We start from the raw sequence: 15,883 nt of genomic DNA, 5'->3' as shown, positions 1-15,883 counted from the left end.
TTTACGAAGCATAAATTTGAATCTTATTGAATACCATTAAAATTTCTAATTGATTAGGAAGAGCAGGTTCATGTACAGCTTAGAGGTTCTTACATCGTGTCCCTCATTCTGAGTTGTTTCACTATCTATGCACGCAGTCGGCAAGGGATTTCTCATGTCTTCCTGTTTCATGTTACCTTGCTCTTAGGTGTGATACCAAGAGTGGGCTATCTCACAGCACTAATATTCTCCAAGGATACACTTGCATCTTGAAGTTTGGGGCAAGTAGTATATTCTCCTGGAAAAACATACTTAGCCTAGTTGGAGAGAGGAGGGAAACAGTCAGGTTTCCATGTTCCGTAATGTGCACTTGAACCCTCTCTTGTGAAGAGAGGTATCTGCAGGCAAGATATGAATTACTATTGGCGATGCTTCCGACAAGCGTGAGAAGTGTTTAAAAAGAAACTCTTTCTCGTGGTAGGTGACTAGCAAACCTAATCATTACAGTCATAAGAATAAGGCTGCAGTTTTGTGAGGTATTTAACATAATTAAAACAACACTGTCTGCCTTTTTCCATAAATGTGAGGTTTGATTCAAAGCCTCCTGATACCAGCAGGAATGTTTTCACTGAATTTAATGGTTTAGATCAGGCTCTGTTTTGTTACAGGTCACATGGTAAGCACTGGAATGCGAGAGGCTTTGGGTTATTGTTATATTTTCAGATGTCTTTTATTCCTCAACTCTGCATTTCCTTGATTGTTAATTGACCATGTATATAAAGCTATAATATACATTCATTTGGATGTCTCAATTTGATTCAAGTCCAACTAACAGGAATAGGCTATCAATTAGTCTAACCTGTGAAGGGAGATTTTTTTTTTTAGCTCAAATTAAAAATCAGCATATGGCCTGTAGCCAGGGGATTGAGAACTCTTTCCCTCTTCATCCTAAGTAATATATTTTGCAGTGCTATTTTTGTCCATTTGAAAAAGGTCATTTGAAACTACTAAAATGGGGGTGTCTGAATAAGAAAACCTTAGCAGGGTGATGCCAAAAGAAATGATGATTTTATTTTTCTTTCTTGCACAGAGTGTTATGGGAATACTTTAAAATGATAAATTTAAATACTTCCATTGAAAGAGCTGGCAAGACAAATCTGATAACCTCTCTGGAGCACATTTCTTTTTAAAAGAAATGGAAGGATGATTTGTAGATCTCTTAAGGTTTCAGCATGTTCACACAGCATGGAAGCAAGAAGCGGCTAAATACTTTGATATAATTCAGAACTTAAATTCATGTGATTATGGAACCTCATTACCTGAGGACCAGGACTCAGCCTTCATGTCCAGTGAATGTTTCAAAAGAATTTAACATGATCTGTGTCTTCACTATTGAAATATAGGAGTACTGCTAAAATGTACCTCAGAAACGGCTTGGCCCGTTGAGCTAGTCTGAATATTTTTATATTGAAGGTGATCCATCACTGCTATCTTCAGTGGGAGGAACAAAACAAACAGTGAAGGCATCTGGGAAAATCAGGGGAGCTTAATTACTTTAGAGTTGTGGTGTAGTCAGCTGTCAGGAAACAGCATGACCATAAGGACTATGTTGTGACTATCTGTGTAAACAACCACAAAGTTGCTGTGATACTAGATGGTACAACACAGCATTTTTGTTTCTTTGATTATTGCTTTTATGTTTTCAAGAAAAATGCTTGTTTGTGCTATTACGTGAGTTGAGTTGGATGGGGTGAAGGAAGTTTGTGCGAAAGAAATTCTCAATCCTTTTCTACTGGAGGCAAAATCCAATTAAGAATCTTTTACTTCTTTAGAGAGGGAAAGGCAGAGACTCTAATAGAAAGAGGAATAATTAAAAATGGATTAAAGGTCTGCAATATCTTAATTCTTAGATTCCAAGCCAGTTTGTTTATGATTTTTTTAACAAAAATAAATGGAGTATGATTAGTCATTTAAAGTAGGTTAGCAGCATACCATGTTTTAATGGTCCCTTCTGATGCTGTGTACAAAGGAAGTATTCTTTGGTTTGTAGTCAACTCCTTATAAAGTTCTAGATCCCCAAAATCATGAAAATGTCAGGGCTCTGTATGATACTCATACATCGGACAGGACCTTTTGCACATCCCTCCTATTTTCAGGATTACAATAAGTGAACTTTATACTTCTGTTAGCTACTGGTGCAGTATTTGGGAGCCTAATAAGCCAAATCAGTGATTTATCCTCCTGTTGGCAACATAATCTTGAGGCTCAGGAAATGAAAGCATGAAAACGGGAGATAAAAAAATAAAGGTCTCCATAAGAATATTCTGATATAACATGTTGCCTCTTAGAATCTCTGCTCTCTCAACAGATGGAATTGCGTTAAGTGTAGTGGCAAAATTAACAATGCAGAAACTCTATGTGTGCATTTGTCGTGGTTTAACCCCAGCCAGCAACTAAGCACCACGCAGCTGCTCGCTCACTTCTCCCCCCACCCAGGTGGATGGGGGAGAAAATTGGGAAAAGAAGTAAAACTCATGGGTTGAGATAAGAATGGTTTAATAGAACAGAAAAGAAGAAACTAATAATGATAATAACACTAATAAAATGACAAGAGTAATGATAAAAGGATTGCAATATACAAGTGATGCACAGTGCAATTGCTCCCCACCTGCCAATCGATGCCCTGTTAGTCCCTGAGGGGTGATCCCCCCACCTCCACCCCCCCCCACCCCCACCCCCCATTTATATACTAGATGTGACGTCACATGGTATGGAATACTCTGTTGGCCAGTTTGGGTCAGGTGCCCTGGCTGTGTCCTGTGCCAACTTCTTGTGCCCCTCCAGCTTTCTCGCTGGCTGGGCATGAGAAGCTGAAAAATCCTTGACTTTAGACTAAAGAGTACTTAGCAACAACTGAAAACATCAGTGTGTTATCAACATTCTTCACCTACTAACTCAAACCATAGCACTGTACCAGCTACTAGGAAGACAGTTAACTCTATCCCAGCTGAAACCAGGACAGGAGACAACTAGGTGGTATCAATGAAGACAACAAACTCTTCAGACATAAAGTTACTGTATTAAAAACATGGGAAGTGCTATCAAATATCAATAGAGGAAGGGAGGTGAATGAAAGTCAGAAGCCAAAATCAACAAAATAGCTTCTTAAATCACTGCCTGGAGGTGCTGTTTTAAAAGGAGAAGTAGTGGGAAAAGTTATGCTGAAAAGTGAGGAGGCAAGAGAAATGTTGGTGTAACAGGAAAAGTATTTATCTTGTAGTTTAATATTTCTATATATCACAAAATTTTCAAAATACACTTAAGACTGCGTAGGGAAAGATTGATAAATAAGGACCCATTGTTCTTTATTAATCAAAATAATTTGGAGCTATTGTTTCCTAGTTTACAGGGTAATTGGTTTCATCTAATCTTTCAAATTATTCTTAGTCTATTTGACTATTTTCCAGTCTTCCAACTGATCAAATGTTGTTGGTATTTTCTGTTTTGGAAAGCCTAGAGCACACGTAGGTCATTAATTTGGATTGGGAGATGAAGGGCCCTGCATATGAATGTTGTACAGATATTTTACCAGATTTAGTTTGTTCAGTGATATTAAATTCTGTCCTTCAACTCCTTCAACTGAAGAACTCTGGGTATATATTATAAATATTAATTTAAAACTTAACAAATGTCTTTCATGTGGCTAAGTATTACAGTTTCACAAATGCACTGACTTTTACAAAACAACAGCATAACCTTCATATTTGCCCAGTTTAGATCATCAGACAAAACCTGTAAATGGTTTTATTTACAATGGGACATTTTAGTCAATGAGCTGTTTAAGATTCTCAGTATGGTTGACAGATTTGTTTAAAAGGCATTATGTCAACACATCAATAAAATGCACTAACTGGGTAGTTTTACCATATATATGCATATTACTACATAACATTCCGTAATGCAATAGTCCCTGTAATTGACTGTTAGTGGAATAGAAAAATGGGTGTTCTATTTCCTGATGTAGGTAAATGCTCTTTCTATGGTAATTTTTAATGAAGCATCAGTATATTTGTTTAAGGTAAATATCAGAGGATGAAAAGCCAGCACTTTCTGATTAATTTGGTACCCCATGGAAATGACAGGAAAGAGCTCAGGATTAATTTTGGATTATATACTGTTTCTCATTTTAAATATTTATTAATCTGTAGTTCTATAACTCAAACTTTTGCTGCTATGATTGAACATAGTTGGAAATTTTGCTATAAAATTAAGGTGTACAATCAGTTTATCATTTGAAGTTCTAAGCAGCTTGGTATAGTACACAATAGCTAGATATATTGTAACATAAATGGTAACTTCTTGCATATCAAACAAATGTATGTCTTCATGTTTTCCTATTTAGCTGATTTCTCTGATTTTATGTAATTACTAGAGGTTCCTTGGACTTCTAGTATAGCATTTGCTTCAAAGAGAAATATACATGTTTGTTTCCTCCTGAAACCTGTTTACTTAAACTGCAAATCCCCTGGGTTTTCTTCTATGTAGGCTTGAGAGAAAAAAGGTACGAAAATAGATTTCCCTTTAAAAAAAAAAAAAATTGGAAGTTGTATTTTAAGGAGAACAGAGGAAATTCAGTGCTTTCTAGCATTTTGCAGTGGGCTGGTTTTCGTAGTAAAAAAACCCAAACAACAAAAGAACGACAAACAACCCAAACCCACTAATCAAGATTGTCTAAAGGTGAATTATGGTGCTGATTTTCCCCCCATCCCCCTCCACTCCCCCATGAATGCAGCACCTGATCACTGAGGATTGCAGTGACATCTTCAAATGAAACTCAGGTAACTGATCAGCTACCTGGAAATAATGTGGCATTCACCTCTGAGAAATAGCCTTTACATCTTCCATAACTTGGGAGTTTCAAATAAAACAATTATACATGCTAATATGATTGATCTCTGATGGATGAATATGGTCTGCAAAGCTTAATGTTTCCAGTAGAATTAAGGGAATAGTTCCTGGTTTAGTTTTCTTTACAGAAGGGAATAATGACCGTTAGAGGGCAGCTTAAGACTCAAATTGGAAAGTGCTGCTAATGTTAATACAGTGCTTAAAATAGTTGAGGAAAACCTGCAGACTGGAAAATGTTAGGGAAGCTTTGTAACTGGTGATACATGGTACCAAATACTCAGGATACAGGGACTAGGGAGGAAGGGGGAAAAACACGCAGATTTCATTGGCTTCAGTCTGAACTCAAAGCCAAGTTCAGAAGTGGTTACAGATGTTTGTTAAAAGCTATGTAAGTGTCACTGGGTTTTTGCACCCTGATGAATCAGCTCTGCAGGCATTAATTTGTCTAGCTTGGATTAATATTGCTAGCTTTCCATTATAAAGCCAGGCCTAATGTGGCTGGCATATGTGAATGCCTCTCACTTAGGAAGACCTCCTACAGCCAGCCGTGCTGGTTTTCCACTGCGGTGCAGTTCTAGATCCTGTATTTTTCCACTGCGGTACAGTTCTAGATCCCATCAGGCACTCTCTGTTCTCATGGTGCTATGCCTGAAGTGCTAAACCCTCTGGAAGCCAGAAACCCAGGAAGCTATGCTGAAGCAGTCAAACTGCTTGACCCACTAGTCAGCCTGTTCAGGACTGTTTGGATGTCTCCTCAGAGTGATACCTGGTGTTCAGGGCCTGAGGAGGCAGTGGTGAAACTGTAAAACTGGTGGTGCGCAGCTGGTCTGGCTTCAGCCCAGGTTCCCAAAGAAAAATGGCTTATTGCTGAGTCAGAGAAGGTGCAGGGAGTGGTACAGCTGTCTGCTCCACTGTCATAGCTAGGAACCCTGCCTGGAACCTGTGTACCTGATGTGGGACAGGCCAACACTGGGTAGGCAAGAGATGAATGGAGTTCAGCAGTAAAATGCAAAGCTTACAAACCTGCCTACTTCTCCCCACTGGTTAATCCTAATGTGATATCAGGTCATGCCTGTGAAGGATCTACTGATTTCATTCAGGAATTGAATGTCACTTCTAAATGAGCCTGTATAAAATGTGCAATTATTTGATCAAACAGTTCCTCCTTTATTTTTCAGCCAAGCCTTCAGGGCAGATTTCAGGCTTTGTATTATAACAGCTACTAATAAGGTAAGTGCTCCAAACAGTTTAGGTAAACATGATGAACTACTGTGGGAAAAGGCAGCCAATTTCCTTACTAGTGTAAATCCATTCAAAAGCTTTAGATAGCACAGGAAACAAATGCACAGTTTAAAAACATATCCTGAACTTACTTGCAAATATTGTTAAAATTATGGGCAGGAGCATTTTCTGATTTTTACCAAGTTCATTGACATCACCTTAAGTATTCTTCAACTAATTAGAGCTTTCATTCATATAGAGATTTGTTTTTTCAACTGAAGAAGCAGGTGCTGATTTCTGCAGCCAGATACTTTTTGATCTAGAACATGAAATGGTAGTGATGAATAAAGTTTTCCCTTCCTCCTTTTTTTATACTTGTCTCCTGGACCTCTCCACTAATTACAGGGAAAACAAACTACAGCCTACCTGTTATCCCACCATCTTCGCAAGTAGAATACAGTGAGCAAATGAGGTTTTTTTTTTTTTAATCTCTGTACCTCTTACGCCAGTGAGCAGAGCTATTTAGACCTGAGTGAGAGAATTTAACCTTATCCAGGAAAGGGGTTTTGAGAATGTCTTTGTTCCTAAAGGCTGTTAGAGAATATACCCATCTGCATTAGAAAACTCCCTGATGCCATTGGACTCACTGTCATTTAGATAATGACAATGGGTATCGAACAGCCACCAGTCACCGAAATTGAAAAATGCTGAAAGTTTTATTGATCAAATAAGAGGCAAAATGAACAAGAAACCAGTCTTCTCCCTGTCACTGTGATGTGTGTTTAGGACCATTACCTCCATAAAAATGATATGCAATAAAGCTTTCTCTAGGAACAAGAGTTAAGTGCAATGTAGCTACAATATTTTCTGGTTTTGGTTTTTAGAGACCCCCTTAAACCTTTTTTCCAAAAATGTCGGGTTTGTGATTAAATGGAAACATATTTGCATATTTCTGTAACTTACACAAAGGTATCTTACACAGTCATCTATGTTTGCCCTTGAATATTGTATCACTTAAAAAACCAACCAAACAAAAAAAGCAAAACCAAAAAAAACCCCAAAACACCAAGATTTAATTATTTGACTTTTTTTTTTTTTTACAAGAGAGAAAAGGTGATAAGAGAAACTGATGGAAGATTGGTTAAAGAAGGAGCAGAAGTTATTCTGTGGAAAATATGATTCCAGTTTCCCTAGGGTCTCTGCTTTCATTTTCCACTGATCATCTCTTTTCTGCTGATTTTCCTTTGGGAACCATATGCAGTGGATTTCTTCAGTTGGGAGCCATATGTTGCAGAGGTTTCTGAAGTGCATGCATTCATACACTGGCATTCTTCCACGTAGACGTAGTCATAATTTATGCTTGTTCCATTTTTGCAAGTCAGGGTCACCTCTCTTGTTTGGCTGCTGGACTCCTGGCAGCAACTACACTCGTGTTGCATCTGGTTTGTTTCAAGAGAATACCTGTGTTCCGCCAGGAAAAGAAAATAGATCTTATTAAAAACTAACATACAGAAAGCCCCTGCTGACTTTTGTTTTGGGGGTGGGGTTTTTTACATCTTCTCTTCCTCCCTCCCACAGACACTTATGAATGTGATTTTAATTACCTGTCTCTTCAGTAGCAAAACTGTTCTTGCTTCCATTGAGTCTGGTTCCACTCAATGAAATCTTATGAACACATTAACTTTGTTGCTATTCTGTGATCATAGAATCATGCAGATTGGAAAAGACCCTTAAGATCATTGAGTCCAACCATAAACCTAATGCTGCCAAGTCCACCAATAAACCATGTCCCTAAAGCGCCACATGTACACGTCTTTGAAATACCTCCAGGGATGGTGACTCAACCACTTCCCTGGGCAGTCTGTCCCAATGCTTGATAACCCTTTTGGTGAAGAAATTTTTCCTAATATCCAATCTAAACCTCCCCTGGTGCAACTTCAGGTCATTTCCTCTTGTCCTATCGCTTGTTACTTGGGAAAAGAGACTGACCCCCACCTCGCTGCAACCCCCCTTCAGGTAGTTGTAGAGAGCGATAAGGTCTCCCCTCAGCCTCCTTTTCTCCAGGCTAAACAACCCCAGTTCCCTCAGCTGCTCCTCATAAGACTTGTGCCCCTCACCAACTTGGTTGCCCTTCTCTGGACACGCTCCAGCACCTCAATGTCTTTCTTATAGTGAGGGGCCCAAAACTGAACACAGTACCCCAGGTGCGGCCTCACCAGTGCTGAGTACAAGGGGATGATCCCTCCCCTAGTCCTGCTGGCCACACTATTTCTGATACAGGCCAGGATGCCATTGGCCTTCTTGGCCACCTGGGCACACTGCTGGCTCATATTCAGCCGGCTGTCAACCAGCACCCCCAGGTCCTTTCCTGCCAGGCAGCTTTCCAGCCACTCTTGCCCAAACCTGTAGTGTTGCATGGGGTTGTTGTGACCCAAGTGCAGGACCGGCACTTGGCCTTGTTGAACCTCATACAGTTGGTTTCAGCCCATCGATCCAGCCTGTCCAGATCCCTCTGTCAAGCCTTCCTACCCTCCAGCAGATCAACCCTCCCACCCAGCTTGGTGTCATCTGCAAACTTACTGAGGGTGCGCCCGATGCCTTCCTCCAGATCATTGATAAAGATCTTAAACAGAACTGGCCCCAATACTGAGCCCTGGGGAACACCACTTGTGACCGGCCGCCAGCTGGATTTAACTCCATTCTCCACCACTCTTTGGGCCTGCCCATCCAGCCGGTTTTTTACCCAGTGAAGAGTATGCCCGTCCAAGCCTTGAGCAGCCAGTTTCTCCAGGAAAATGCTGTGGGAAATGGTGCCAAAAGTCCAGGGAAACAACATCCACAGCCTTTCCCTCCTCCACTAAGCAGGTTGCCTTGTCACAGAAGGAGATGAGGTTAGTCAAGCAGGACCTGCCTTTCACAAACCCATGCTGACTGCGCCTGATCACCTGGTTGTCCTGTACGTGTCGTGTGATGGCACTCAAGCTGATCTGCTCCATAACCTTCCCTGGCACTGAGGTCAGACTGATAGGCCTGTAGTTCCCTGGATCCTCCTTCCAGCCCTTCTTGTAGGTGGGCGTCACATTTGCTAACCTCCAGTCAACTGGGACCTCCCTGGTTAGCCAGGACTGCTGACGAATGATTGAAAGTGGCTTGGTGAGCACTTCTGCCAGCTCCCTCAGTACCCTTGGGTGATTGATTAACTTGACAGACCAGTATAAATGAAGCCATAGCGATGTTAAATTAAGTTTTTGGAACTTACACTGAGGAGCCCGGACAAGTTCCTTCACAGTATGCCAGCTCAACAGGTTCAGCAGATTCACAGTTACCGTGGCGAATCACAGTTTTTTTGCTGTAAGGTTTGCAGTTTCTACCTTCATAAAAAGGGGGGGGGGGAGAAACATATACTTCAGATTTCTAGTTCTGGATGAAATGAATGCTAAAACAATTTCAAAGTGCATGATGTCTGATTATTGAGAATCTGTAGTATGTGATGGTGGGGATACTGTGTAATGTATCTGGAGTTTTCAGGTTATTCTTTGATGTCAGCTGTACAGTGTCTTTGGAAGGTAATGCAGAGGTTTGAGCATTGGTGGTTGGTGTTGTGGTATTCTATATCAGGAAAACAAATTTTCTTTTTCCTTTTGAATAAATAGTGAACCACAAGGTCTTGATAAATAGAATAAGTGAAAATTGGGGGTGTGTGTGTGTGAAGAATCCTTCCATCCACTCAAAGATAGAAGTTGAATACAGCGCTCTTCAAGCAGAAAACACGAACACAGCATTACTTACGTTTACATATTTTGCAGCAGCCATCAGGAGTAGTGTCTGCTTCATCCTTTGCAAAAATAAAGGAGGGTTTGTATTAATGCACAGATGACAATCTGAGTAAGAATATGAGTTAACATTACTGATACTGGACAGAAGGCTCCTCTGTGATGAACACTGAATGAAACAATGGATGACTTACTGTCCCCACCACAGAAGTCTTGAATCCTTGTAGCCTCATGTAAAAACACTAAGCTTTTCTTATTACTAATGTTACAGCAAGATTAACTTCATTCTTAAGACATTCCTGCAATTTTAGTGAAAGTGATTTGTTGTATTCTTCCTTGCTCCCCCTTGTTCTTTTAAACTGCATTCAATCAGTGAAGAGTTGATTAAAACTTACAGGATCGCACTCTTCTGGGTTGTACTCGGGGCATACTTTTTTAGTTTGGACTGCAACAAGTTGATCTTCAATTATTTCACATTTGTAATGGCTGCAATGATCAAGTAGCAGGATTTCACCAACCTAAAATTTTATAAGAAAAGCAAACAATTATTTTTTTCATTGTGATAAAGTATAGTATGATTACTTCAAAAATGTGTGAGCTAATTATGTTCTCACATGCTTCTGAACTTCTTTCAAGTGGCAAAAGTGAAATTTTGCAAATGGTGGCTAGCTTGAAAGTTTAAATCCTGGTTCTGAACACTTAGACAGCAAATTAGAAACAATTATCTAGTTAAACACACATATCAAGAATTTGTTATTCCAAGTAAGTGTTCAATTGTGGTGGGTTGACCCTGGCTGGCCACCAGGTGTCCACCAAAGCCACGCTGTCATTCCGCTCCTCAGCTGGACGAGGGAGAGAAAATATAATGAAAGGCTTGTGGGTCAAGACAGGGAGAGATCACTCACCAATTACCATCACGGGCAAAACAGACTCAACTGGGGGAAATTAGTTTATTTCATTACCAATCAAAACAGAGTAGGATAATGAGAAATAACCCCAAATTTAAAAAACACCTTCCCCCCACCCATCCCTTCTTCCTGGGCTTAACTTTACTCTTGAGTTCTCTATCTCCTCCCCCCAGCAGCGCAAGGGGACGGGGAATGGGGGTTGTGGTCAGTTCCTCACATGTTGTCTCTGTTGCTCCTTCCTCCTTAGGGGCAGGACTCCTCACATTCTTCCCCTGCTCCAGTGTGGGGTCCCTCCCATGGGAGACAGTCCTCCACAAGCTTCTCCAACCCGAGTCCTTCCCACGGGCTGCAGTTCTTCATGAACTGCTCCAGCGTGGGTCCCTTCCACAGGCTGCAGTCCTTCAGGAACAGACTGCTCCAGTGTGGGTCCTCCACGGGGTCACAAGTCCTGCCAGCAAACCTGCCCCAGCACAGGCTTCCCACAGGGTTACAGCCTTCTTTGGGCATCCACCTGCTCTAGCGTGGGGTCCTCCCCGGGCTACGGGCAGATATCTGCTCCACTGTGGACTTCCATGGGCTGCAGGGGGACAGCCTGCCTCACCATGGTCTTCCCCACGGGCTGCAGGGGAATGTCTGCTCCAGCGACTGCAGCATTTCCTCCCCCTCCTTCTGCACTGACCTGGGGGTCTGCACGGCTGTTCCTCTCACATTCTCACTCCTCTCTCTGGCTGCAGTTGCACAGTTCTCCCCCCCCCCAATACATTCTCCCAGAGGCACTACCACTGTAGCTGACAGTCTCGGCCTTGGCCAGCGGCGGGTCCATCTTGGAGCCGGCTGGCATTGGCTCCATTGGACATAGGGGAAGCTTCCAGCAGCTTCTCACAGAAGCCACCTCTGTAACCCCCCTGCTACCAAAACCTTGTCACGCAAACCCAATACATCAATTCAGAAAACTAGTTTGTTGTTTTCAGAGTAATTTCAGTATTAATTAGATTTTTACTAGTAAGGGACATGAGTTGAATCTTAGCTGTTCTAACCAGTATTGGCTAATAGGGAGATGTGAAAATGAAAGGAATACTTACACTGAGCTTGTGAACAGTGTTGTTACTTAGTCTGATGGCGCAAGATCTTTTACATTTCCCACAGCACTTTCCATCCTCGGTCACGTATTGATGACCCTACTCACAAGGAGATGAAAGTATGTTGCATTGGTGATGGAGAATTCTAGTCTTCCTGTAATTGAGGGCTGACTGGGCAGCCTAGAGAATCTGAACTCACCGGTGGACAAGATTTTTCACATTGAACTCTTTCACAATGCCATATATTTTGCCAAGATGCTTTATCTATCTCAGATGTGCAGGTACAGTTCATACATGAATCGGTTACTGTTGATGCTCCAACCTGGAAGACAGAAAAAAAAAATCAGTTGGCAACAGTTTCTATATAATGTATAGGCAGAGTTGAAAGCATTGCTAAGAACCATTAAGGTTGCTGAAATGCAAGTGTGACTGAGTTGTTCAACTCTCTTCGAACATACAGTTGTTTGGCTTTATGCCTTGCAACAAAATACACATTAGGAGAAAACTAAATAAAGCAATATAAAAGACAAAAGTAAATTAATAAAATGCAGGTAAACCCGGTTTGTAGTGCCTCATTATTTTACCAGCTTTTCAGTGTTCCATTTAAGATTTTTTTCCCTGTAAGCCATGCTCAGTGGTTATAAAACAATTATAATTTACAAATAGAGATTAAAATAATTGGATACATATGCAGATATATAAGCAGAGATACAAATTTACACACGGATTTCAGTCTTTCTGAAATGTATCCCCAAAAGGCTCCAGTGCTAATGTTTAAATTTTGACTAAATGACCTAAGTATCAATTTTAGCAAAAGATTTAGGTATCAATTAAAGCAAAAATCCTAGCTATCCTTTTTGAAGGTTCTCTGGGCTTATTTCAGAGTGGTTAAGTTTGGGCTATTCATCAGCTCGTTTGGAAAATTCATTAATTCCAGAAGTGGGAGAGCGCTTAAAAAGAAAGTACATCACTAAAAATGGTACACTGTTATTTTATGCTACATGTTGAGGAACTCTTCTGTGACAATTTTGAGTTTGACTTTAGAAAAAAAACCAACTTCCAGTTAAGGGCTAGAGATAAAAAAATGTACTGGGAAAAAGAACTTTCTCAAAGGCTTATTGTGGTAGAAAATGTGTACATTTCAATTCCAGCAATATACCTCTATAAGTGTAACATTCTCACCTTGTATGTTGTACCATTAATCACACAGTAGTCAGGCCTTGGTCCTGAAACAAACAAACAAACAAAAAATTCCAGAGTAAACTCAAATTGTGAGACTTCATGAGAAGTCAAGATGTTACCAAGTTTTGTTAGTAACACAGAGATTATGGAAGACTTGAATTCAATACCCCCTACATGCTTAGACCTCATATTTAGTATAGCTGAATGTTTAAGTAAAGTTTCTTTTTTGAAATTAGCTAGAAGAGTTGAGGAGGAATGGCTTCAAACTCAAGCTCTGCATGAAAAAAATCCCTTTTTTGCCCTTTCGATATCAGATTCACTTCAAATTAAACTTTGAAGCCTAGATGTCCAGTAACTTTCAAAGATGCCTTTGTTATTGATTCTTTATGACCTCTCAGAACATGGTGTGCATGGAAGATTGACTCTGAGTGAAAAAAAGGTATTCTTACTGTGGTAATATAAATAATTTGACAACATGGCGGAGTGCATTCATGTCTTCCACAGAACTACTTCAAATTGGCTGTTCCTTTGTTTTGACCTTCCTGTTTCAGGCTTTATTTATGGCTACCTTTTTCTTTTTATTCTTTTCTATAAATGTATGTATATAAAAATATATGTATATAAAAATTTATGTATGTATGTAAACATATATAACTGTTGGACTTCTAAATTTTCATGAGCATTCAACAACAGTGTAAGTATAATTATTATTTTTCATACATTGACAATTCAGTTACTGATTACAATTAACTTTGTATTATTACTTCACGTTACTTGCTTTTGTAGTTAACTGTTAAGCTTTCTGCTGGCTTATTCTTAATGTTTATGCACCTTAGTTTAGCTACAGTTAGGCTAAAGTTAATGTGCGCCAATGTTACATTAATAACATTAAATAAAATGTATTAATAACCTTTATGATTACAGATACAGAGATAGTTGAGCTACACAGACCACTTGAAGGTTTGAAGTATTATCCTACTCTCCCACCCATTCCAATACTCTCAGCAAACTTCATTGAAAATAACATTTTGTTTTTAAATAAACTTCTAATGCATATTTAGCCAAAAACTGATACATGTTCACTCAGCCAGAATAATTTAAGGAAGGTTTTGCTGTTATTGTGATACATGAAGAACTTGCTTAGATATTAACAGAAGTGCAAATGTAACTTACCAGTGTGTAGCCTGGTCTTTATGTATGTATTTTTAATACTTACGGCATTCATATTTAGGACAACATGGGTCTTCTAGTGGTAGTGCAGTCACAACAGCAAATTCTGGGTCACAAATCGGTGTCTGAGCTGTTTGGCATGGGAGCGGCTGGCATTGTACTGTAGCATTGACGGAGTCACAGACACACTTACGACATTCACTTATCCAGTTCTCTCCAGGCTGAAAATATGTAAATTATTTATTCTTAAGTGCTCTCTCACCCTGGTAGTTTTGTTTCAACATGAGATAGACTCTCAAAATTGATAGGGAGTTCAGATTATAGTTTTCTTAGCATATGATTTCAGGCCTTAAGAGCAGGCAAGCTGAGAATAATCACAGAATTTTCTTCTGTGTAGGGAGAATGAGATTTTAACACTTTCATAGCTGGTCTACTTATTTCTATGACATTTAAATGTCTTTTATTAAAAAAAAGTTTCTGCCATGGTATTAGTGAGCTTTTCCATCGCCAGATTACTTAAAAGCCTGGTAATGCCAGGTTGAAGAATTGTGCGCCATCAGGTCATTTGTAACATGACCAACTTTGTTACTGAAGTACATACAAGTTGATTTGAACTGGCTATTAGAGGACAGAAATTGGGTTGGTTTTGCAATGGTGGTATATTAGAAAATAACGAGGGCAAACCACCTTTCGTGGAGGATTGACATCAGTACAGTTTCTTTCTACTGAAGTTGTGAGGGATGTTGCTGTGGTTGGTGAGACAGAAGAAAATACATGTTCTGTGGATGAGGTGGCTTGTGTTGTAGTTTCTGAGGTGCCTGAAGTGAAAGGAGTTGTCGAATAGCATGGCCCCTGGAATGGCTGAATTTCGCATTCCTTGCTGCAAAGTGCATAAAAATTACAGCCAGCCCTATCTGTTCTGTTGTATACCACTTCCCCTGCAGAGGAAAATCAGAAGAGAAATTAAAAGACCAATGAATATACTTAGGGTAAAAAAGCCAAGAAAATATTGTGAAAATATAAAGTGTATTCGTGTATCAAAAGTTCTATGTTTAGGTGATTTTCACTGGTTATATTTAATTGAATAGAGTATTAAGGGTTTATATTGCTATGAAAATTTTTATAACCATAAAATAAGACACTTACCAGGAGAAAAAAGGTTACCGAACACATGACAAAAACATGGAGTTGTTCTGCTTGATGTAACATATGTACTTGCATTTGTTATGACAGGTGTGCTGGGGGAAGAACTGAAGGCTGCAGAAGTACTTGCTGTAACGTGACTTGATTGTGGCGTACCAGTTGTAGCTACTGTTAAGCACGAGACATACTTTAGTTAGCAGCACAGAATTTTGATCTCATAATTTTAACATATTGGAGAGGACTGTTCAACATTACAGCAAATCAAGCCAACATTTTTGTTAAATTCAACGATTTGACCTGTTGCTAAGTAGAGATTGTGGAAATCTTTGAGCTCTACACTGAATATCATCTGGGATTTGGCAAATATTATGACATGTAGTTCTAATGTTTTTTAAAGTTTCAAGGTCAATACTGTCTCCCTCGATAAGAAATATCAGTCTATGGGGTCCACTCATACACTTGTCTAACACAGATACTAGTAGCAGAGGGACAGACAGATGAAAAAGTGGTTTATGTGTTG

The 15,883-nt window shown here is 39.8% G+C and overlaps 1 protein-coding gene across 1 annotated transcript in view; it reads right to left on the bottom strand.

Moving 5' to 3' along the window:
* Positions 1 to 7,313: 7,313 nt before the first annotated feature.
* LOC104319693 (mucin-5B) overlaps positions 7,314 to 15,883 on the bottom strand; it is a 56,218-nt gene continuing 47,648 nt past the window's right edge. The window contains exons 32-40 of the mRNA XM_069804036.1: positions 15,367 to 15,531; positions 14,908 to 15,158; positions 14,267 to 14,441; positions 13,051 to 13,094; positions 12,068 to 12,190; positions 10,277 to 10,399; positions 9,898 to 9,943; positions 9,368 to 9,479; positions 7,314 to 7,569 (exon numbers count right to left, since the gene is read on the bottom strand). Of these exons, the coding sequence (XP_069660137.1) occupies positions 7,314 to 7,569; positions 9,368 to 9,479; positions 9,898 to 9,943; positions 10,277 to 10,399; positions 12,068 to 12,190; positions 13,051 to 13,094; positions 14,267 to 14,441; positions 14,908 to 15,158; positions 15,367 to 15,531 (1,295 nt within the window). The remainder of the gene's footprint in view (positions 7,570 to 9,367; positions 9,480 to 9,897; positions 9,944 to 10,276; positions 10,400 to 12,067; positions 12,191 to 13,050; positions 13,095 to 14,266; positions 14,442 to 14,907; positions 15,159 to 15,366; positions 15,532 to 15,883) is intronic.

The sequence above is a fragment of the Haliaeetus albicilla genome, chromosome 16, assembly GCF_947461875.1.
Source record: "Haliaeetus albicilla chromosome 16, bHalAlb1.1, whole genome shotgun sequence".
NCBI lineage: Eukaryota > Metazoa > Chordata > Aves > Accipitriformes > Accipitridae > Haliaeetus > Haliaeetus albicilla.
This window is presented reverse-complemented; position numbering and strand designations above follow the sequence as displayed.